The sequence below is a fragment of the Heterodontus francisci genome, chromosome 40 (genome assembly GCF_036365525.1).
Source record: "Heterodontus francisci isolate sHetFra1 chromosome 40, sHetFra1.hap1, whole genome shotgun sequence".
Lineage (NCBI taxonomy): Eukaryota > Metazoa > Chordata > Chondrichthyes > Heterodontiformes > Heterodontidae > Heterodontus > Heterodontus francisci.
This window is the reverse complement of record NC_090410.1, coordinates 21,885,428-21,910,170: the sequence shown is the minus strand read 5'-3', so window position 1 is coordinate 21,910,170 and position 24,743 is coordinate 21,885,428. Positions and strand designations below refer to the sequence as shown.

The window sequence follows — 24,743 nt, the reverse complement described above, 5'->3', positions numbered from 1 at the left end:
AAAAAAAAGAGAAGATTTGGACCTATCGTAGTTGTGAGCACTTCTGCCCAAAATTCTATCATTTTTTAAGCCACGTGATTGGTTTGCACCCAGGTTGCAGGCATCAAGTATGGAGGAAACTCAAGGCCACTTTCCAAAAAGAGACTTAATGTGTTTTAACGCAATAAAGAGAGTCACATGTTATATACGTTCAGCCCCACCGTAACCAATCCCAGTGTGACAATGGGCTCAAAGGGTTACCGTGGAAACCAGTGTATTGACCTTTACTTTAGGCCACAGATGTGGGCCTCTTGCCCAGAACAGTAGCACCTGACCAGGGCTGTAACCCCCTCCCCATGGCTCTCTCTCCACAGAGCTAGTAGATCATGGGTTCAAGTCCCACTCCAGAAGCTTGCTCACTATCTCCAGACTGACAGTCCAGTGCTGCACTGACAGAGGAGATGTCTTTCGAACATGCTGTTAAACTAAGGTCCAGTCTGCTCTCTCAGGTGGATGTCAAAAATGCTTTGGAATGATTTTGAAGAAGTGCAGGGAAGCTCTGGCCAATATTTACCCCACAAGCAACATTGCAAAAACAGATTATCTGGTCATTATCACGTTACTGTTTGTGGGAGCTTGCTGTGCGCAAATTGGCTGCTACATTCCCTGCATTGCAATACTTCAAAAGTACTTCATTTGTCGTAAAGAGCTTTGGGTCGTCTGGAAGGCGAGAAAGGTACTATAGCATTGAAATTCCTTCTCTTTACTATAAACGTCTTTAAACGACCGGTGACAGAATCCAAAATGCGAGTCACTCACCGACATTCGAAGGCTGACCACAAATGCCAGACTCAACTGTTTGTTTGCAGGAGAAAGGGGAGGGGGAAGCAATTGAAAAAACATTTTAGTAGCTTGAAACGTAACAAAGAATTTGCTTAAAATTAGAAGAATCTCCCAACAAATGGTATCGTTTTAGTCCTGACTTCCCAGCATTAACGCTTTGTTTATCAGCTGGGAGTGCTGGTTGAACCAGTCATGGGAAAAACCCAAGGTCACGCCATGTGTAGGAATGTCAGAGCTCCGTGAGACTCTGCTAAATGAGCTGAACGATGCATTAGCCTAAGCTCCAGACACACTAACTGCAAACATCAGGGTGCGGTTTATGTAAGAAAACCGACAAGGGGAAACAAATCTCCACAGTCAGCTCGGGAAGCCTGGAATTAGGCCCCAGGCCACACAGATCCTCAGTGCTCTCACTTCCGTCCAGTGTATGGAGAGTGTGGAAAACTCCCAACAAGGTAGATTTTGCAGAATAGCTTTTGCAACATAGGATGACATGGCTAGGAACAAGAGGAGGCCATTCAGCCCCTCGAGCCTAACCCACCATTCAGTTCGTTCATGGCTGATTTTAACTCCATCTACCCGCCTTGGTTTCGCATCCCTTAAAAACCCTTATCTAATAACAATGTATTCATCTCAGTTTTGACATATTCTGTTGACCTGCAAACTGTTTGGGAGGAAAATTCCGAATTTCCACTCCCCTTTGTGTGAGGAAATGCTTTCTGACTTCGCCCCTGGACAACCTAGCTCTAATGTTGAGGTTATGCCCTGTTGCTCTTGACTCCTCCCACGCCCCCACCATGAAGAAATAGTTTCTCTCTACCAACCCTACTGAATCATCTTAGCACCTCAATTAGATCACTGCTCAATCTTCTATACTCAGGGATAGTCTATATAATGACAAGATCCGCAATTCAGGCACTGACCTTTGTACACGATTCTCAGTAACAATAGATTGAAGCGCTGGTCTCAAGGAAAGAAGACAATTGAGCAGAGAATGTGTTCTGGGCATGTTGGTTGATGGATAAATATTTGCCAGGACAACTACCACACCATGGGATCTTTCATATTTTCCTGAGGGAAGTCAGGAACGCAACTGGATGCAGAAAACTCCAGCAGTGCAGTATTCACTCAGCTCTCCACTGAAGTGGTAGCCTGGATTATGGGCTGAAGTGGGACTTTAACCGACTGAAGCATGGGTGCGCATGGCTACACACTGAGTCACAGCTAACAGGTATCATACATTGTGACCAAGGACAGTCTCCCACACTGGGAGTATATTGGCTCAATGTGATTCTACCACCCTGTCAAACATATGCAGTGAGTCCAGGGAGTGGTACAACATGGGCCCCAGTTAGATTACTGACACTCTGATGCTCTCTTCCTTTAAGAGTGTATTGTTCTTTATTCTGCTCTCACAGTGACCTCAAAAGATATAGGATCTCCCCTTAAATCCCCTGAAAAGGGTATGTGTCTGCTCTACGGATGATGTTGAATTCCTTGCTGGAGTGAGTAGCAGTCACACTCCACTTCCTCCCCATTACACATGCGCAAGGGTATTCAACTGTGGAATGCCTCATTGCCAAGGCCGATCCTGTCGTCGTCTGCCATTCACACACACTCCAGCAGGGGTCACTAGTTAATTATCTCTTCCCTCGGCTAGGGGACTGAAGCCAATTTTAGTGTCTTCACTGCTTTCCTCTTTCAGCCTCTGCACCGAGCGACTTCTCAGCCTCACTGATTTCAATCTCCATCTCAACTCATCAGGTTCCTTCTCCTCTGAGCTCACTGCCCTTTTATCCTCCCTAAATCTCTCCCTCCATGTAAACTCACCAACCCATAGTCACGGCCACTACCTTGATCTTGTCGCCTCACGTGGTCTTGCTAGACCCATCACGGATAAGGCCATCTCTGATCACTTTCCTGTCTCACTTTCCACCCACAGCGCCCGTCCACATCCCAACATTACCTCCTTCTGTATCTGCCCTTGGAAAAAAGACCATCCCCCAATTCACTTACAACTGCACTTTCAAAATCCGTACTGTCTACCCTTTGGACACAACATTTCCACAGCTACTGATTTGCTCGACCACACCCTCACCTTCACTCTTGATGCCCTATTCCTCAATAAAAAGATCAGTCTTTCTCACCCTAGCCATTCCCCGTGGTAAGGCCCTCAACTTAAGTCCAAGGAATGTAGACTTGAGAGGATATGGCAGACAACTGGTTTAACCATCCACCGCCGGATCTGGCTGGACCACTAAAAACACTATCGGGCCCTGCTCTCATCTGCTAAAACTGCTCACTAGTCCAGGATCATCCTGGAATGCAAAGATAACCCCGTTTATTTTCTCTACTTCACACCGTCTTCTTAAACTTCACTCCCCTGTCTCCTCGACCCTCACCTCCAACAATAAGTGTGAGGAGCTCATAGATTTCTTTATCACTAAGATGAGACGATCCGATCAGCTGCCTCTGCCACTTCCCTCCCTTCCCCTTCGCCCACTGGGACAAACTAGCTCTAAAGCTCCCCCTCTGCCCTCGATCCGAATTCACATCTTTCTCTAGTTTCTCTCCTATCTTCCCTCGTGCCTTCTCCGAGCTCATCTTGTCCATGAGACCCACCTCCTGTTCCCTCGACCCTATTCCCACTGAGCTGCTGATCACCCAGTTTCCCCTCCTGGTCCCCATGTTAGCTGATATTTTTCATGGTTCTCTCTATTCCGGTGCTGTCCCTCTCTCCTTTAAATCTGCCGTGATCGCCCCTCTCCTCAAAAAAACTAACCCTTGACCCCTCTATCCTTGCAAACTACTGTTCCATCTCAAACCCCTCTTCCTCTCTGAAGTCCTTGCACGGGTCGTCGCCTGCCAAATCTGTTCCCACCTTACCCTCAGCTCCACGTTTGAATCTTTCCAATCAGGTGTCCATCCCTGCCTCAGTAACAAAACAGCTCTTATCAAAGTCCAAATGACATCCTCTGTGACGGTGAGAAAGGTAAACAATTCCTCCCTGTCCTTCTCGACCCGTCTGCAGCCTTTGACACAGTTGACCACACCATCGTCCTTCAACACCACTTCACTGTTGTCCAAGAGGGTGGGATTGCTCTCACCTGGTTACATTCTCAAATATTTAACTGTAGCCAGAGAATCACTTGCAATGGCTTCTCTTCCTCCTCCCGCACCGTTATCTCCGGTGTCCCCCAAGGATCTATCCTTGGCCCCCTCCTATTTCCCAGCTACATCCAGAGGTCCAGGCTAATGCCCTGGGCACACGGGTTCAAACCCCAGCACGGCAGATGGTGAAATGTAAATTCAATTAATTAACAAAAATATGGAATTAAAAGCTAGCCTCAGTAATGGTGCCATGAAACTATCATCGATTGTCGTAAAATCCCATCTGGTTCACTAAAGTCATTTAGGGAAGGAAATCTGCTGTCCTTCCCTGGTCTGGCCTACGTGTGACTCCAGACCCACAGCAATGTGGTTGACTCTTAAATGCCCTCTGAAATGGCCTAGCAAGCCACTCAGTTGTCAGGAGCAATTAGGGATGGGCAGCAAATGCTGGCCTTGCCAGTGACACCCACATCCCATGAAACAAATGAAAAAACATTCTACCTGCTGCCCCTCGGCGACTTCATCCAAAAGCAGGCCGTTAGTTTTCACATGTATGCTGACGCCACCTAGCTCTCGTGCACCATTACTTCTCTCAACTCCTTCACTGTTGCTAAATTATCTGACTGCTTATCTGACATCCATAACTGGATGGGCAGAAATTTCCTCCAATTAAATATTGGAAAGACTGAAGCCATTGTTTTTTGAGCCTGCTCCAAACTCCAATCCCCAATCTCCAATCCTTCTCCCTGGCAACAGTCTGAGATTCGGCCAGTCTGTTCACAGCTTGGAGTCATATTTGACCCCGAGATGAGCTTCCTACCTCACATTCCCACCATCACTAAGATCGCCCATTTCCACCCTCCTGGCATTGCCCAACATCACTCCTGTCTCAGTCCATCTGCTGCTGAAACCCTCGTTCATGCCTTTTTTACCTCTAGACTTGACCAATCCAAAGACTCCGAGCTGGTCTCCCACATTCTACGCTCTGTAAACTTGATGTCATCCAAAACTCTGCTGTCCATGTCTTAACTCACAGCAAGTTCCGTTCGCCTGTCACCCATGTGCTTGCGGACCTGCATTGGCTCATGGTCAAGCAATCTCTTGATTTTAAAATTCTCATCCTTGTTTTCAAATCCCTCCATGGCCTCGCCCCTCCCTATGTCTCCATCTCCTCCAGTGCCACAACCCTGAAAGATATCTGTGCTCTTCTAACTCTGGCTTCTGGTACATCCCTGTCTGTAATCACTCCACCATTGGTGACCACGCCTTCAGTTGCCTAGGGCGCAAGCTCTGGAATACCTTCCCTTTCCTCCTTTAAGACACTACTTAAAATCTACTCTTTGACCAAGCCTTTGGTCATCTGACCTAATATCTCTTTCTGTGGCTCGGTGTCAAACTTTGTTTACAATGCCCCTGTAAAGTTCTTTGGGATGTTTCATTATATTAAGTAGCCAATTAAATGCCACTTAAGAACCTCCTCCCACCATCGCTGGAGCGGAGTGGCCGGCAAGTGCCTTAGGCCCCATAGAAGACCACCAGGTAAAACGTAGCTGTCTGCTTGCAGGCTGGTGGCAGCCCTCCTGATCGGGCACCCTGTGCCCCACAGAGGGCCCCTCCAAAACCCCAACCGCCCCCACTGAAATAATGTCCCCCTCAATCAATCTCACTTGCCTCACCAGGGCCTGGCCAATTGTCCCCAGCAAGGCCCCAAAACCTACCTCTCTTCCGGGGCCGACATCCACGATTCTGTTGGCTGAGTGCAGTCCCAGTAGTGGCAACTGCTCCAGGTGGCGCTGCTAGGACCCAGAGCTGCCAGCCCGCTGATTGGTCGGCAGCTCTTGGAGGTGGAACTTCCTGCCTCAGAGAGGGGGAAGTCCCGCCCAAGGCCAATTAAGAGCCTGGGGAGCATAAAATCCTAGCATGGCTTCCTAGGCCTGGCAGAGGCGGGCTCGCCTCCAACTTTTTGGCCAGTAGGCGGGGCCTCCCACCCAACGTAAAATTCCGGCCCCCCACCCCTTTTTCAGCTTCATCTTACTCTCTACCTTGTTCATAATCCAGACTTTGTTTGCCCTACCTTTCCGCATTGTGAGGGGTTCTGTCTCGTCTGTACCCGAACCATCTCCTCTAAAGTTTTGCCTGCCAACCTTTCATTTCAGTTTACCCGGGCCAGATCTGTTCTCACCCTACTGAAATTGGCCCTCCTTCAATTGAGTATTTTTATTCGAGATTGCTCCTGGTCCTTTTCCATGGCTGACGTAAAATTTATGATACCATAATATGATACCATGTTCCTTAAATGTTCCCCTTATGATACTTGATTCACTTGAACAAACTAACTCCCTAGAACCAGATCCAGCAACGCTTCCTTCCTCATTGGGTTGGAAAAATACTGATCAAAATAATTCTCCTGAACACAGTTCAGAACCTCTTGCCCCTCACTGCCCTTTACAGTATTACTATCTTGGTCTATGTTAGGATAATTAATGTTCCCCATTATCACTGCTTTATAGCTCTTTCACCTTTCTGCAATTTTTCAGCATATGTGCTCTTCTATATCTTTCCCACTAATTGGTGGCCTATAGATTACACCCAGTAGTAAAATGATACCTCGATTGTTTATTAACTCTAGAGCATCCTCTCCACCACTGTAATATTCTCCTTAATCAATACTGCCACCCCTCCTCCTTTCTTTCCTTCCCTATATTTCCTGAACACCTCATATCCAGGAATATTTGTTACTCAGTCCTGCCCTTTTTTGAGCCAGCTCTCCACTTTCACCACAACATCATACTTCCACATGGTTATCTATGCCTGCAGCTCACCAACCTTATTTACCATGTTCCATGCATTTACATACATGCACTGTAAACCTGAAATAGATCTTACTGTATTTCCTATTAGCCTGACCCCACGTAATTCCGATCTGTAACTTTAGTGCTATCTGTCTCTCCCAATCCTTCGTGCACCTTGTTTCTCCGTTCTATTGCTACAACCTGGTTCCCATCCCCCTGCCATATTAGCTTAAAGCCACCAGCAAACTTAAGAGTCAGAATTATACAGCACAGAAACAGGCCCTTCAACCCATCATGTCTGTGCTGGCCATCAAGCACCTAACTATTCTAATCCCATTTTCCAGCACTTGGCCCGTAGCCTTGTATGCTATTGCATTTCAAGTGCTCATCTAAATACTTCTTAAATGATGTGAGGGTTCCTGCCTCTACCACCTCTTCAGGCAGTGTGTTCCAGATTCCAACCAACCTCTGGGTGAAAAAATCTGTCCTCAAATCCCCTCTAAAGTTCCTGCCCCTTACCTTAAATCTATGCCCCCTGGTTATTGACCCCTCCACTAAGGGAAAAGGTTTCTTCTATCCAACCTATCAATGCCCCTCATAATTTTGTATACCTCAATCAGGTCCCCCCTCAGCCTTCTCTGTTCTAAAGAAAACAACCCTAGCCTTTTCAGTCTCTCTTCAAAGCTGAAACACTCCAGCCAGCCAACATCCTGGTGAATCTCCTCTGCACCCTCTCCAGTGCAATCACATCCTTCCTATAGTGTGGTGCCCAGAACTGTACATAGTACTCCAGCTGTGGCCTAACTAGCGATTTATACAGCTCCATCATAACCTCCCTGCTCTTATATTCTATGCCTCGGCTGATAAAGGCAAGTATCTCATATGCCTTCCTAACCACCTTATCTACCTGTGCTGCTGCCTTCAGTGATCTATGGACAAGTACACCAAGATCCCTCTGACCCTCTGTACTTCCTAGGGTCCTACCATCCATTGTATCTTCCCTTGCCTTGTTAGTCCTCCCAAATTGCATCACCTCACACTTCTCAGGATTAAATTCCATTTGCCACTGCTCTGCCCATCTTACCAGCCCATCTATATCTCCCTGTAATCTAAGGCTTTCTTCCTCACTATGTACGACACCACCAATTTTCGTGCCATCTGCAAACTTACTGATCAGACCTCCTATATTCATGTCTAAATCATTAATGTACACTACAAACAGCAAGGGTCCCAGAACCAATCCCTGTGGTACACCACTGATCACAGGCTTCCACTCACAAAAACAACCCTCGACCATCACCCTCTGCCTCCTGCCACGAAGCCAATTTTGGATCCAATTTGCCAAATTGCCCTGGATCCAATGGGCTCTTACCTTCTTAACCAATCTCCCATGCAGGACCTTATCAAAAGCCTTACTTCCCCAAGCAGACAATGGTCCTGGCCCTGTTGAGGTCAACCTGTCCAATTTATACAGATGCCACCTCCCCCCTGGAACAGGTCCCAATGCCCCAGGAACCTAAAGTCCTCCCTCCTGGACCATCTCTCCAGCCGTGCATTCATCGGCTGTGGTCATTATTGCATTGCTGCTTGTGGGAGCTTGCTGTGCACAAATTGGCTGCTGTGTTTCCTACATTACAACTGTAACTACACTTCAAAAGCATTTAATTGGCTGTCAAGCGCTTTGGGACATCCTGAGGTTGTGAAAGGTGCTATATAAATGCAATCTCTTTACTCAAGCCACTGGAGAACCTGAGCCTCTCCTTAACCAGAGTCAGATCGCAGCAGGGCTACAGGAGCCTGATTGGGCCACGGGTGGCATGTATTGAGTTAATAATACAACCCATCAACAACATTGTCCCCAGCTCCACCACTGATTATTTTATCACAATTAGAACAGGTTGTGCTGATTCATGTAAATCTGCTGCTTATCACTAACTCCTACTCTAAGTGGGAGTTTGGAATGCAAATTTTCTTTGCTACTGTATCCCTGCTCAAAATCTCACAATGTTTTTTACAGTTGACCTTTCACAAGGCCACCGTAGCCCCAAACAAGCAGTTTTTTGTTCTTTTGTTACTCTTTAGTTCCTTGACTCTGGGAACAAGTTATAGTTTCGGTCGCACTACAAACTCCAGTTACTCATCTCTAACCTTTTGTCACACTAGAAAATCCCAAAGGACCAACCCACCGTCATTAAACAAAGACTCAGTGATCACACCCTTTTGGCTGTGTGGATATTAATGCACCAGCTTTGCTCGATTAGAGTGAGGGGCTCCTGCCAGTTCCCAGAGCTGGCAGCATTCACAGTTTAAACATAAAGGCCAACTTTCTGCAGATGCCAGTTTGTATAAAGGAGTCCCCTCCGCAGTCAACCTGATCTGGACCCATTTTAGGTTTAGGTAAAACAGGGCCATTCTGAGCCAAACTTTAAATATCACACAAGAAAAGGAACACTTGGAATCTCACAGAACAGGCTTAACTGGACCAGCCATATAAATACAGTGGCTACAAAGAACAGGTCAGAGGCTGGGAATTCTGTCACGAGTAACGCCCCTGTTTCCCCAGTGCCTGTCCATCATCTACCAGGCACAAGTCAGGAGTGTGATGAAATACTTGCCTGGATGAGTGCAGCTCCAACAACACTCAGGAATATCAACACCATCCGGGACAAAGCAGCCCACTTGATTAGCACCCCATTCACCACCTTAAAAATTCACTCCATCTACCATTGACGCACAGTGGCAGCAGTGTGTACCATCTATATCACGCACTGCAGCAACTCCCCAAGGCTCCAACAACAGCACCTTCCAAACGCGTAACCTCTACCACGTAGAAGAACAAGGGCAGCAGATGCACGAAAACACCACCACCTGCAAGTTCCCCTCCATCACACCATCCTGACTTGGAACTATATCACCATTCCTTCACTGTCGCTGGATCAAAATCCTGGAACTGCCTAGCTAACAGCACTGTGGGTGTATCTACACCACAAGGACTGCAGCGGTTCAAGTTTGTGGTTCACCACAAGCTTTTCAAGGTCAGACTTGCCTCAGTTGGTAGCTCACACACCTCTGAGTTAGAAAGTTGTACGTTTGAGTCCTGCTTCAGCACTTGAGTGAACTAATGAAGGCTGGCACTCCAGTGCAGTATTGTGGGAGTGCTGTACTATCAGAGGTGTCATCCTCCAGATGGGATGTTAAGCTGAGGCCCTATTTGCCGTCTCAGGGGAACATAGATAATCCCCCTGGCACTAGTTCGAAGAAGAGCAGAGGAGTTGTCCCTGGTGACCTGGCCAATGTTTATCCCACAGAAACAGATTATCTAGAAGCTATCGCATTGCTGTTTACGGGAGCTTGCTGTGCAAATTAGCTACTGCGTTTCCTCCATTACACTTCAAAAATAATTTCATTGCCTTTAAGTGCTGTGGTTGTGAAAGGTGCTATATAAATGCAAGTCTTATATTTTTAATTGCCAGCAATATCTACATTCCATGAATGAATCAAAAAAGGGTTCCTTTCTTGGGGCTCAGGAGCAGTATGACAGTCTCATTCAATATGTTTTACATTCACATTCCAGGGGAATACACTCAGTCCCGACAACACTAGTGAGCTGACAGGCCAGCACACTCTCAAATCTTTTTTATTCATTGATAGGATGTGGGCATCGTTGGCATGGCCAGTTCTTACTGCCCTTGAGAAGGTGGTGGCAAGCTACCTTCTTGACAACTGAGTGGCTTTCTAGGCCATTTCAGAGGGCAGTTAAGAGTCAACCACATTGCTGTGGATTTAGAGTCACATGTAGGCCAGACCGGGTAAGGATGGCAGATTTCCTTCCCTAAAGGACATTAGCAAATCAGATGGATTTTTACATGGTCACCATTACTGATACTAGCTTTTTATTCCAGATTTTTTTTAACTGAATTTAAATACCCCAGTTGCCATGGTGAGATTTTAATCCATATCTCTGGATTATTGGCCCAGGCATTCCAAAGCTCGTCACAGGAGCATTATGGAAGTGTAGCGTTTTAGGGAAGGAATTTCAGAGCTTGGGCTCTTGGCCCATGCCCAAGCATGCGGGACAACACTCCAGTTTGAAGAAAAAAAAGCAGGGAACGCAAATGAATTTAAAATCCTGGGGTTAGGCGACACCTAATATCGTCTTTAACAATATTGCAGAGCAGAGGATGGAAAGAAGATTTATGGATTTGAGATCCCAAGAAGGAACCAGGTGAGAAATGGTGCAATGAATGCAGATACCCACAGAGCAGGCATGAGGGGAGGAGAAGGGGATTGTATGGTTTGTTTGTAGCTTGTCAGGAACAAGAGAGGAGAGGTGAGGGGAGCACTGACCGTAGCAGGATTGATAAAACAGAGGGAAGAAGTGGTGACAAAGAGAGATGGAGAGATGAAGTGAGAAGGTCATTAAACCACAAGTTTCTTTCCTTGCAGCATCTAGGATGGAACAGATGACAGGCTTGGGCTTCAAATGAATGGTGAATAGGCAAGGGGCTGAATGCAGTTAGTCCTCCTCCCGGTTACACAACAAGCAACGTTCCCTTGCATTAGAATCACAGAATGATACAGCAGGGAAGGAGGCCATTCAGCCCATCGTGCTGATGCCAGCTCTTTGATAGAGTTTCCAGTTAATCCCACTCCTCCCTGCAAAACTTTTCCCTTCAAGTATTGATCCAATTTTCTTTTGAAAGCTGCTGTTGAATCTCCATTGTGGATGTAAAAAACCAAAAAGTGAAATTAAAACAGGAGGAGCGAAAAAAATTTGGTTTGTATTTTGCGCAAAACTTTAACCCTTAACCTCCTGCAGCAGATTCTGCTCTGCAATTTTGTAGTAGAAAGGCTGGCATTTGTGTGGTGCCTTTCACAACCGCAGGACGTCTCAAAGTGTCTCACAGACCACAAAATACTTTCAAAGTGTGGTCACTGTTGTAATGTGGAAAATGAGGCAGCCAATTTACACACAGCAAGATCCCACAAATGACCAGATAATCCTGCTTTTTTTTTTTAATGTTGACTGGCCCAGGACAATGGGGATAACTCACCTGCTCTTCTTCAACAAAGTGGCATGCGATCTTGAGCAACCACATGAGAGGGCAGACGGAGCCCTGGTTTAACGTCTCGTCCGAAAGGCAGCACCTCCGACAGTGCAGCACTCCCTCAGTACTGCTATGGAGTGTCAGCCTGGATTATGCGCTCAGGGGACTTCTGACTCACGAGCGATTCTGCTACCAACTGCGTGCCGGCTGGCACTGTGCTTCGGGAGATGTTATTCTGTGCCTGGTCGTTCCTCCACCTGTCCAGGCTTGAACATTGCAGAAGAATGGAACAGGCGACGTCTGTCTCGGACTGACTGATATTAAAATAACTGCACATCTGTGCCAGCTCCTCGGGGAACATCCGTCTCCACTGCAGAATGAACGATGAAAGTCGTCTAATGCCAGCCCACAGTGGGATAGATCCATAAAACAGCTCCGGCACGTCTTTTATAGGTTGATAAAGGTTTGCCATTTGAAGCTAGCAGATCTTGGTTCATTAAAAAAATATTGGGAGTGCTTTTTTTGTGGTTTGGTATCACAGCAGGACATGCTTTAACCATACTGGAGAGAGAAAGGAAGTCTCGGTCTGTGTCTGGCTGACTGTCACACAGGCTCACATTAAACCACGAGAAAGAAGTACAAACAAGCATTCGTTACATGAAAAACAGTTTTTCCTCATGTCTCCTCTGGTTCTTTTGTCAATCATGTTAAATCGGGGGCCTCTGGTTCCAACCCTTCAGCCATTAGAAATCATCTCTCTTTATTTACTCTATCTAAACCCTTCATGATTTTAAACACCTCTATCAAATCTCCTCGTAGGAGAGCAACCCCAGCTTCTCCGGTGTGTACATGTAACTGTAATAACCTCACCCCTGGAACCATTCCAGTAAATCTGTTCTGTGCATTTAGCAAAGCCTTCATGTCCTTCCTACAGTGTGGTATCCAGTGATGGACACAATACTCCAGAACAATAGATTCACAACAAAATGATTGCTTTTTTTTTTTGGAACTACAGCCACTGTAGGTAAACGCAGCAGATGATTTGTGCACAGCAAGATCCCACAAACAGCAATGGAATAATTAAGGCAGATTATCTGTTTTTGATGCTGGTGATTGTGGGTGGGGTCAGGACTTCTCCAAGCTCTGTCTCAAACGGAGGCCTGGGGTCCTTCACTTTTCACCAAAGAGGGCAGATAGGGCCTCGGTTTAGCATTTCATCCAAAAGATGACCCCTCCAACAGTGTAGCACTCCCTCAGTTCTGGGTGTAGATTTTGCACTCAGGTACCTTCTAACTCAGAGGTCAAGAGTTTGAGCAGCTGAGCCACGGCTGACAGATCACAACCTGGCTGATAGATCAGAACCCGTGACCAAACATAATCTATAATGTCACATCCACCAATGTAACAGTCCGTTAATTACCACAGGAAACCTGTCTGCCTGGTGGCAGGGGGAAGGCTTTGCGCTTAGGATTGGGGGAACTAAAAAATATTATGCTGATTTAACACTGTGCCCTCAATTACTGCATTATTATTGGCGAAACATAACATGGTGAAGCCAAGGAGGTTAACAGTTTTCAACTGATTTATAAACCATGATCATTTGTTGCAAGGAGACGTGTGTAAGTGAACAGCACTGAGGAATTTCCTGCCTTCGACCAGATGTCACAGCTCAGGGGTTCAGGTTACTGGCTGCCCATCAATAACCCGCCCGTGAGACCACTCCTCATGCATGGGCCTGTGCTTCGTGTTTGCCGTCCATGTCAGCTCCGAGCTTTCTCTCAGCTGACCCTCACTTTCATAGTCATACAGTCATAACGGCACAGAAGGAGGCCATTCGGCCCATCGAGTGCATGCCGGCTCTCTGTTGAGCAATTCACTCAGTCCCGTTCCCTGGTTCTATCCTGTAGTCCTGCAAGTTTATTTCCCTCAGGTGCCCATCCAATTTCCTATTAAGTTCATTGACAGTCTCTGCTTCCACCACCCTCATAGGCAGCGAGTTCCAAGTAAGAATTATATTTTCCTAAATTCCCATTTAGTTGGAGGGCAAAGCATCGTAGCCCCAGTCAGAAAATTATATGGTTCATAAACGCGGACTAACATTGAATGAAAACGTCTCAATAAAAGTTGATTCATCTGCCTTCAGACGTCAAGACACAGAAAGACGATGGCAGCGAGAGATCTGATTTCGCTGCACCTTCCCCGAGCCAAGGGGCCGAGGCAGCTGTAGCTTTCAGAAACCCCTCCCCACCCCTGCACCCTCACCCTCACCCCTGCTGCCTGGCTGCCAACCGGTGAGATCAGTGCAAATCACAGATCAATCCTGCGACCTCCCAGTTCTGCATCGGGGAGTGTCTGTTCTACAGGGTCATTGGGACATCTCTAAACAAAGATCTCATTTGAGTAGCTATGTGCTTTTTAGGTAGGAACCGTAAAACATTGTGACTCAGTCTGAAGAGATTTGTTTTCACTGCCTGACGGTTTGTAGGAGGGTCACACATCTGCACCATCGGCCCTGCCACATTGACCTAGTACCCATGGGCTGGACCAAACATAGCTGTAGATTTAAAGGCCGATAGTTGACAGTCGGTACATCACCAAGCACACAGAAAGGACAACAAGATATATACAGAGGGAGGGATGAGAGAGCAACTCACATCTGGCCTGGTAAACTGCCGTCCTGTTTACATCAAATGTGCACAGCTGTTTTTACTTAAGGCCTGATATAATTTACTGTCTCCCTGCCCACAATTCCAATCTTTATGTAGTCTTTATCTACATAATGGTAGGTTGTGTGTGGACATTTTGAGCAATGGGGACGCAGTTCTCACCTGTATCTAAGGGTCTGCCTATGGGGTACTTTGCAGCTGCTTCAGAGAGTTTGTTGGTAATGGGACTCCCAGATGTGAACCAGAAATCCAGCAGAGTCCCAGGTCACCAGTCCAATCAGCCGATCCCTGTCGAAATGGCTTATCTCGATCAGGTTTACTGTTGGCTTTAGTCATGGCTCACTGGATAGTGCTCTGCTCTCTGGGTCAAAAGGCTCTGGGATTGAGCCATGTTCTGGGGACTTGAGCACAAAATCGAAGGCTGACTTATTTCCAATTCAAATTGAAAGCGTCAAAGACTGCAGAATTTTTCTTTTCCTACCCAGCAGGGCAAAAGCTTCCCTCCGAATGATCGCCAAACGTGCCCAGGCCGGGCACAGCATGGGTGAGACAAAGAGGGAGTTCCTTCAACTCTCTCCCAATTCCAGTCAGCGACCAGCCTTACACTTTATTGCATTCCCCACACCGGCCATCCTGTGGCCTCTCGAAGCAAAGATTTCCGAGTTTAGCAACGAATTCAGGTCAATTTGGTGTTTTGCGGACCCACGCTCGTTTAACAGGAGGTTTCAGGGGCTGAATGCCTGCCCAGATCGCAGAGGGGAAAGAACAGGGGAAAAAATGGGTTGCAGAAATTTTCTCCACGGGATCTGTGCCTTGAAATTGAGCTCGTCAAATATTATTGTGTAAAATTCCTTTGCCCATGTTTATGAGGTAAGCTGTTAGGGGCCTCAATTAAAATCAGACAAGAAAATTTCATAGGTACATGTGAAGCGCTTGTGCACCAATATTTGAAGAGCCTGATCTGAAGGCCTCGATGTCTTGCAGACAGTCTTGAAACCAATACATACATTTTTTTACATTTTGTGGGTAGGCGTTATTATAATTGAAAGGTGGGAGCTGGTTGAGGCCTTTGTTTTGTTCGAAACAAGCCTATGAATTAAAGCGTTACTGTTAGATCAATGCGGACTACTCACATGTGGCTTCAGTGGTCCTTCTGCTGTATGACTTCTTCACTCGGTAACGCACCACCAGCTCCCCTCTCTCGATCATGGGCTCAAAGGCCTCACTGTAGGACACATGCAATGAGTGAGAGTAAGCGCTGTGCCAATCACTGTATAAAACCAGAGCATTCCGAGCTAGCCTTGCCAATTCTCCAGGATTGCCCTGGATTCTGCAGGAATTGAAGCCTAATCTCGCGGACACTGCTGCGAACAACACCCGGGAGAACCATCGTCGAGGTATTCAAAAAAAATTGTGCTTTCGTTCATTTTCTTTGTACATTTTTTTTTATTAGTTGTAAAAGTATTGGAGTCAGGGAAGAAAGCTGTTTGACTGACAGCGAAGAATCATCCAATTGGGAAATAATTCGCTGTCCAACTGGTGTGGGAAGGTGGGGTGCCGTGAAGGTGGAAGACCAATGGCAGGAACATGGGGGCGGAGCTGTCATTGCAGGGGGTCATGTGATGAAACCTCCCAGAATATGCCCCACCACAGTTGGCAACACCACTCCAGACTGGTCCACATGAAAGGACAGGAGACTGAAGTGCCCCCATGCAGGATGGAAAATAGGCTGTTGGCCATCATTTTCTCATATCACATGATCTGAATGAGATGCACAGGCCTCAATATCAGGAGAAGACACCCCATCACTTTAAAGCAACAGGTGGAGGAGGGGGTACACAGAGACACGGACCCAGAGCTCGCCCAAGAGGGTTAAGCCTCCTTGATCAATGACTCTTTGGTGAACCAGCTCCCTTGTGATGACCAAAACAAAGGAACATTAGGACCCAGAGTGGGCCATTCAGCCCCTCGGGCCTGCTCCCACATTCAATTAGGTCATGGCTAGATCTGATAGGGCTGTTTAAAAATAGATTTGTGTAAAAAAGGACTGCATTTTTGATCTTTTGAACTTAAATCAATATAAGACAACTTATGGGTCTTCCTACTCATAGATACATTTGAAAAGTTGATATTTTAGTCACTTTTTCTGTTTTGCATGCTTTGCATAAAATGTTTCAGCACAGGACTGGGGCGTGAGATCAAAGCAATGGGGAGATGAACATATTTTGAGCAGCTACAGTACAGCAATGTGAGCAAGATGGACTGAAAAGGCCTTTTCCTGTTGCAATGTTCCCTCTTTGGTGTTGGTTTAGACAAGGGATGGTTCAGTGTTGGTCACTTTGCTCAGGGACTTGTGAAGTTTGTCAAAGTGCAGGCATCATTTGCCACATTCATCTTTGACTGATGGAAGTCATGGAGATCGTAACCCTTGCAACTGCGTGCTGCCACCTCCTTCGCTGGTCATGCAAACGTCAAGCACAAGCTGTCGTGTTATGATGCCAATATCAATTCTACCCAGTGGCTCAAGGCGGTGATACAGACAGCGATCGTGAAGGCCTTCTTTACTGTTACTTGCAGTATAGTTTCAGGAAGCTGTATCAGATTCTCGATGTAGTGTAATGTGCTGGTGAGTCTTGTCCATGTGCTACACATACATGAAGTGCACAAATTACAGAGCTCTGTTGAATTTACCTCATGTTTATTGGAAAAAATCGGCAAATTAAAATTTGTAGCACAACTATAGCTTGTATTTATATAGCACCTTTAAATTAGTAAATCGTCCCAAGGCCATTCACAGGAACGATTAGCCATCAACATTTGACATTCAGCCATATAAGGAGATATTAGGCCAACTGTCCAAAGGATTGATCAAAGAGGTTGGTTTTGAAGACCACCTTGATCAAGGAAAGAGCGGTAGAAAGATGGAGATTTTTAGGGAGGGCCCAAGGCAACTGAAAGCACGGCCACCAATGGTGCAGCCATTAAAATCAGTGATGCTAAAGAGGCCAAAATTAGAGGAGCACAGATATATCGGAGGATTGTAGGGCTGGTGGAAATTACAGAGATAGGGAGGGACGAGGCCATGGAGAGATGTGAAAATAAGGATGAGAATTTTAACATCGAGCGTTATGGAACCAGGTGCCAATGTAGGTCAGTGAGCACAGGGCACATGATAGATTAAGGAATTAGGATGCAAGTTAGGACCCGAACGGCAGAGTTCGGGATGAGCTGAAATTTACGGAGGGTGCAAGATGGGAAGCATTGCAATCGTCAAGTCTAGAGGAAATAAAAATATGGATGAGGGTTTCGACAGCAGATGAGCTGAAGCAGGACGGCATCGGGCAACATTACAGAGGTAGGAAGTAGGCAGTCTTGGTAATGGAGATGATGTGTGATCGGAAGCTCAGTTGGAGCATTCTAGTCTCTGATAGCTTCCATAGAGCTTCACAAACCACCGACACGCTTTACATGCATGTTCCTATTCATGTGCACATGTTTCAAGATATCAACACTAACCAATCGCGGTGTTCTGGTATCCACCAATAAGGCAAAAGAACAGCTCCCTCCAAACATTCCACTCACAGCATGAATAGAATTGAGCTGCTAAGACTTCTGGTGTGTAATGTATTTGTATATTATGTTAATGACATGATGACGTAAATAAAAACTTCCTTGAACTGGCCATACTTGGTGTTCATTTTCTCCGCTCGTACCACCTGAATATATTACGGAAAATGGCAACAAGGATGGGGTAAAAGTAACTAAATCAAAGCAACAAACAGCAGCAGGACTGCAGTGAACAAGATCTGCTAGCTCCCGGTAACCTACCTACTCGGGATGGTGGAGATTTTGGCTGGACTGTGCAAAGCCTGAGCCTCAGACTGTTCCCTCAGCTGGGTGGGATGCTGCAGGGTTCTAATGTGCACCAGACTGAAAGTGCTTATTTGGCTAAGGGAATATTTCAACCACCGACTAGATGGTTTTAGATACCACTGTTGAAACAGCCGCAGTAAAGTGTTAACTGGATTACTGTGAATTTGCAAACAGGACAATATGGCTGCACCCATGGGAAACATCGGAAGGCTCGGAACATATGAGAGGGCTCAAGAACGATTCGGGTCGTATTGAAAGAATGGACACAGAGCTAATAACATTTTGGAACTTGCAGGTGAAAGTGAAGTGGTCAGGGCTCAGAATAAGGCAATTCTTGAGCGCAAGAAGGCAATTTTACGAACGAAAATTGGCCCAGAATTGTATGGTACACTAACAAACCTTCCTGCTCCCAAGAAGGCAAAAGATGTGCCATTCAAAACAGTCATCACCATGTTGGAGGAACATTTCAGGCCTAAGTCACTAGATATAGCAGAAAGCTACAAATTTGGAACCAAAAATCAGAAAAGTAGTGGAACAGTTGGCGAGTACATTGTGGCACTGAAGAATTTATCACTATATTGCAACATTGGGCACATTCTTAGACTGTGCATTACAAAACAGATTTGCATGTCGATTGGTGGACAAAAGAATCTAATTGAAGTTAATAAATGCACAAAACTGGGCTAACGTGTAAAATTGCTCTTTCTATAGAGAAAGCATCAAAGAATGCACGGGAATTTTGTCCAATGCCAGTAGCTCGTGCAGCTTCTGTTCACTGTCAGAAGGTTTCCGCCAAATTTAAAGTAGAGAGACCTAGTCAGAGAGTGATGGTGATAGCAGTTTATTGTTATTACTTGTCTTGTTATTACTGGAAGGGTAACCGCTCAGCACAAGCAAGTATAGAAACGCCAAGTGCTTTAATTGCCGAAAGAAATTCCATATTGCAAATGCTTGCTGAGTGAAGGCCAAAGCAGGAAAGGGAACTCATTCCAATGGTAATGGAAAACAGCAATGTTACAAGGGTGGAGTTCACAATTTTGGAGTGAATCCAGAGTGCCGAAGCGAAGAGGAGCTGGGCCAGTATGGCATTCAGGCCACTAGCAATCACTCAAATGGCAGAGACTTCTGCACAAAGGTGTTGATAAATCAACAGCACATTAACATGCGCATCAATACAGCTGCAGACTGCTCCATTATGAGTGGAGACATCATATGAGAGCAAATTCATTGACGTTCCTCTAACTGAGAGCACTGTTCAGATGAAAAACTACTCTGGTGAGGTGTTAGGAATGTGCAAAGGGCAAATGCCTCAAATTACCCATTGTTGTAGCAAGATAGGACAACTAGCCAACATTAATGGGCAAAGACTGGCTTTGCAAGCTGAAGACTGAAAGCATGTTGAGTTCAGACAACCAAGAAGCTTGACCAGCTACTGAATAGTTACAGCAACATCTTTGAGGATTGTTATGAAGGCATGATCAGTGTGAAAGCACACATCCCAACTAGGCCTAATGCAAAACCAGTATATTGCAAAGCTAGTTCAGTTCCTTTTGTTCTCAAAGCCCAGGGTACTGAAGAAGCTAGAGAGGAACAATGTGCTAGTGAAATCTGACTACAGTGAATGGGCAACCCCAACTGTAGTAATGCCCAAGTCAGACAAAACCATAAGACTATGCAGGGACTACAAAGTCACAATCAAGCAGGCAGTGAATGATGAGCAGTATCCACTACCAACCTCCCAAGATTTGTATGTGGAGTAAGTGAGATCCAAGCTATTAACAAAGTTGGATTTATCCCACGCTTGTGCACAACCCAATGTGGATTGAGAGAGTCAGCAGTATCTCATGATAAACACACACATGGGGCTCCACTCCTACACGAATCTGCCCTATGGTGTGAAGTCTTCTCCAAAAATCTTCCAAGCTCGGCACAGTGGCGCAGTGGTTAGCACCGCAGCCACACAGCTCCAGGGACCCCGGGTTCGATTCTGGGTACTGCCTGTGCGGAGTTTGCAAGTTCTTCCTGTGTCTGCGTGGGTTTTCTCCGGGTGCTCCGGTTTCCTCCCACATCCAAAGACTTGCAGGTGATAGGTAATTTGGCCATTGTAAATTGTCCCTAGTGTAGGTAGGGAATATGGGATTACTGTAGGGTTAGTATAAATGGGTGGTTGTTGGTCGGCACAGACTCGGTGGGCCGAAGGGCCTGTTTCAGAGCCGTATCTCTAAATAAAAATAAAAAATAAAAATAAATAAAATAAAAAGATAAGAGTTTGCAAGGAGTGCCGCATTGCTTTGTGTTAGGATGATGTGTTGATCACAACCACAACAGAGGAAGAGAATCTTCAAGTGTTGGATGAAGTGTTAAAAAGGCTCAACGATCACAACATGAAACCAGTTGCTAAACTTGATTTGTAAATATAGTTCATTGCAGAGAAAGGAAAAGAAAAATACTTTCCTTTTCAAAAGGAAAAGCAATGTAATTTATTTGCATGTTATGCTAACGATGTAATGACGTAATGATGTAATGATGTTATAACATAAATAAACACTTTCTTGAACTGACCATATTTGGTGACCATTTTCTCTGCTTTGTGAACCCGAATATATTACAAGGTTGTCAGGGCCTGTGAGCTGGCTACAGGTCACAGGCTGTAGTTTGGACACCCTCCCCCGACCCCCACCCACTTAGCCTAATCCGTTGGCTGTGAATGGAAAACACGTCAGTAAATTTAAACAGTTCTCACCCGTATCGAACATCTTTTTTTCTCAGTCGAGCCACAAGCACAGCAATGCAAATGGCACAGGCCATGGCCACAGCAACAGCCATCACCACATACCACCAGTGCCAGGAGAATCTCTTCTGGCCTTCATTCCCTGAAAACACAAGAGTTAGAGAGCTGTTACGGTAATTGTCTAGAGTATCAACACCACGGGCCTCTATTCACAAATCAAAACTATCAGGAAAGATGATAGGAACATAGGAAGGAGCAGGATGAGGCCAGTCAGCACGCTATTCAACTAGACCATGGCTGATCTCTAGCTTAACTCCACCTACTCACCTTGGTTCCATATTCCTTAACTTCCCCAAAAAAAACAATCAATCTCAGTTTTGCCGTTTTCATTTGGTCCCGTGTCTCAAAAACATTTTTGGGGAAGAGTTCTAGGCTTGCTCTACCGTGAAGGCATTTACAGCCAACAACAGCTCACGTTTACCCATTGCCTGATCACATCCCTGTGAAATGCTTCAAAGCACTTCACGAATTACCTTTCAGGTGCAGTGACATCTCTAGACAGACTCATGCACAGGACGATCCCACAAACATCAATGTGTTGAATTATCAGTTGAACTATTTTGTTTTTGGGTACTTTTGATTAAGGGATGTATTTTGACCAGGACACCAGAAGAATTCCCTGAGTTGTAGAAATGTAGAAAATAAATCAAAAGGGACGTTTAAGACTGATCCCAACAGTATTTAACTGGTACCTTTTTGTTAAGCAAGGGGCCTTATTGAAACATCACTCTTCAAAATGGATCCTAACAGGATAACCTTGGTAATATACTGGACGGAGAAGTAGTTTGGCTGATAACTACATCAACCTGACCATCACCAGTGTGACAGGCAAACGCTGTAGAAAGCTTTTCTAGGCCGAGGATCTTTCGTTGTGACTATTCCAGAGGTTTACTCCCATTTCAACAGCCCCGTACGTCATCTGGCTATTGAGGGGATTGGATGATTATTTATAAAAGTAAAGTGGTAAAATATGGGAAAGGGTGGGAAGCTGGGATTGGAGAGCAAGAGTAGATTTTTCCCACATAAGCTTCATAGTTAGTCAAGGAGGAAATGAGGTCAGAAGGCCAGAAATGCCTCGTTCACCCTCACAGCAAGACTGAGCCTGCGTCTACTCCAGGTATAGGCCCAATGTGGGAGACAGGGCCGATGGCCCATTTCCTCGTTAACGCTCCAGGAAACCATCCATATCTCAGGCTCTGTGAAGAGGAGGATCACCCCCGACTGTGCAAACTGATGAACTAACACTGGTCATGGCCTTCATTGTGCCAGTATTCTGTGGTTTCATTTTTGAAGAGGTGCTGGTTTGAAGGACTGGCGGTGTGAATCTCCAGGGCCTGGCAGTTCTCTGGCATCTTGCACATTGATTACAGAAGAGCCTGGGCTGATTTTTCTCCTCATTAGCTTTGGAGACAGAAAGGCCCATTATTGTGCTGACTGAAAGCAGTTAGCTCCATATAGAGCTCAGGTCTTCCAGACCTATCCCAGGTAAACTAGAATGATGTCACTTAACATTTTAAGAAACAAGACTTGGGCCGTTTAGATCCTTTTTAAATCCTATTTCCTAACTCAGTGAGATCACTGCAGGAGAGGACAGCGAGCCATGGTGAGGCTTCAAATTGAGGCTTCATTTGAACTCCTTGGTTGGCATTTGTTGTTATGAAGCATTGTAACTTTTCAAAGAAAGAGCCTGCATTTCTCTAGCACCGTTTACACCCTCCAAACATCCCAAGGCACTTCACAGCCTACACATTTACTCTTGAAGTTTAGTCATTGTCAGTCAATTTGCACACAGCAATCAATATCAGACAACCTTCAATAATAATACTCAATTTTTGTCTGATACAAACTGTTTTAATTGGTCAGTTTAAGGGCGCATCTGTTGGTGGATTTATTTGGCAGGCGGCACCTGGCACACACAGAGTCACCTGGGGCACATGGAGGACTGCAGCATGTGACGCATGTGTGGCTGCCAACAGTGAGGGGGTTGGTGGAGAACAACAGCATTGGCAGGTAAAGGGAACCCAACAACAAAGTTACCTTTGCTGGAGATTGTTTCCATGAGGGATGGGATGGGATTGATGGGAGGGATGGGATGAGGATGGCATGCGAAGAATGGAATGCCATGGGAGGGAGGGGATGACTTGGGGTGGGGAGGGTGGTGGGTGAGCTGATGGAATTGGTTATGTGTGGCGAAATGGCGGGGACAATTATTTGATACGACTTATTACTCAAAAGCTGATTCACTAAATTTGAATGAAAAAGTTTTTGAAAAGTTGTCAGTGAATTAAAAGAATACACTGGTGTAGATTCTATAGATGAAGATGTTAACAGTCTCGACCCTCCAGAGTTTCTGCATAGTCTAACTCCAATGGGCATGTCACTGCACAAACTTAAGACTCAAGTAAGGAGCAGTTATAATGTTGTTACGAAACTTGGAGCCTAAACTTTGTCATGAAACTGGAGTGGTAGTTAGGAAGCTGTTTACTTTGATGATAGATGCTGAAATTAGAACAGGCAGAATTCAAGGAAATTCGAGTGTTTATTCCTCGAATAACATTGAGCCCATCAGATGTAAACCAGCCTTTTCAACTCAGAAGAAAACAAAACAGCTCCCAACTACACTTTCATATCTCTAACTATACACAAGTCACGAGGCCAGACTTTTGACTCAATTTGTATTTATGTTCCTAGGCCTGTTTTTACATGTGGACAGCTTTATGTAGCTTTTTCCAAAGTAAGAAATTTTGATTCTGTTAAAGTCTTTGGTGAAGGAATAACTAGAAATCCTGTATTTAAAAAAATACTGTGGCAATAAAGATACTAATTTGACTGCAAAAGTACTTCAATGGCTGTAAAGCGCTTTGGGACAGTTTCAAATGAACTCAGGACCATTGGCATAAAGTGGTCTCTTACCTATTGGGCGTCTCATCTGCCTTGGGCTACCTGTTAAAAGAAGCACAAATAATCTCTGGTGACAGTGAAGAACAGTTAAACACAGGACAACTTTACTCATTACATTGAAGCCCTTGTGATTAATAATAATTGTCTGGCAAGCCATAAATCCTGGTGTCGATAAGGCGTCTACTCACCCCTATTCAAGATGGTAGACCTACATTATTTCGAATTTGGTTTTGAATACAGGAGATTCTGTCATCATAGAAACATAGGAAACAACACAAGAACAGGAGGAGGCCATTTAACCCCTTAAGACCGTTCTGCCATTCACATAGATCAATCTGTATCTTAATTCCATTTACCCGCCTTGGTTCTGTATCCCTTGCCGAACAAAAAATCTCAGTTTTGATATTTTGAGTTGACCCCCAGCCTCAACAGCTTTTTGGGGAAGAGTTTCAGATTCTCGTTACCCTTTGTGTGAAGGAGTACTTCCTGACGTCAATATCAAAAAGATGCCCTTACATTAATATCATAGTCAAGTCACCAACTCACCAACAATATGGCAAATTTCAATGCCGTTAAAGGGGCAGCTGTCCCCAGTGTGCACTGGGGTTTAGTTTCTTGAAAACCTAACTACAATCCAGGTCAAGGCACCTGCTAATAGTTACCAGAGTGTCTACTGACACCACTGAGTCAGTCAACCAGTTGCACTGTACAGTTTGTTTTTACAGCACACAAAGTCTAT

The 24,743-nt window shown here is 45.4% G+C and overlaps 1 protein-coding gene across 1 annotated transcript in view; it reads right to left on the bottom strand.

Moving 5' to 3' along the window:
• The window catches only part of LOC137353144 (tyrosine-protein kinase receptor UFO), a 268,260-nt gene that overhangs the window by 127,176 nt on the left and 116,341 nt on the right, over nucleotides 1-24,743 (bottom strand). The window contains exons 10-12 of the mRNA XM_068019190.1: nucleotides 24,017-24,046; nucleotides 21,056-21,185; nucleotides 15,573-15,664 (exon numbers count right to left, since the gene is read on the bottom strand). Of these exons, the coding sequence (XP_067875291.1) occupies nucleotides 15,573-15,664; nucleotides 21,056-21,185; nucleotides 24,017-24,046 (252 nt within the window). The remainder of the gene's footprint in view (nucleotides 1-15,572; nucleotides 15,665-21,055; nucleotides 21,186-24,016; nucleotides 24,047-24,743) is intronic.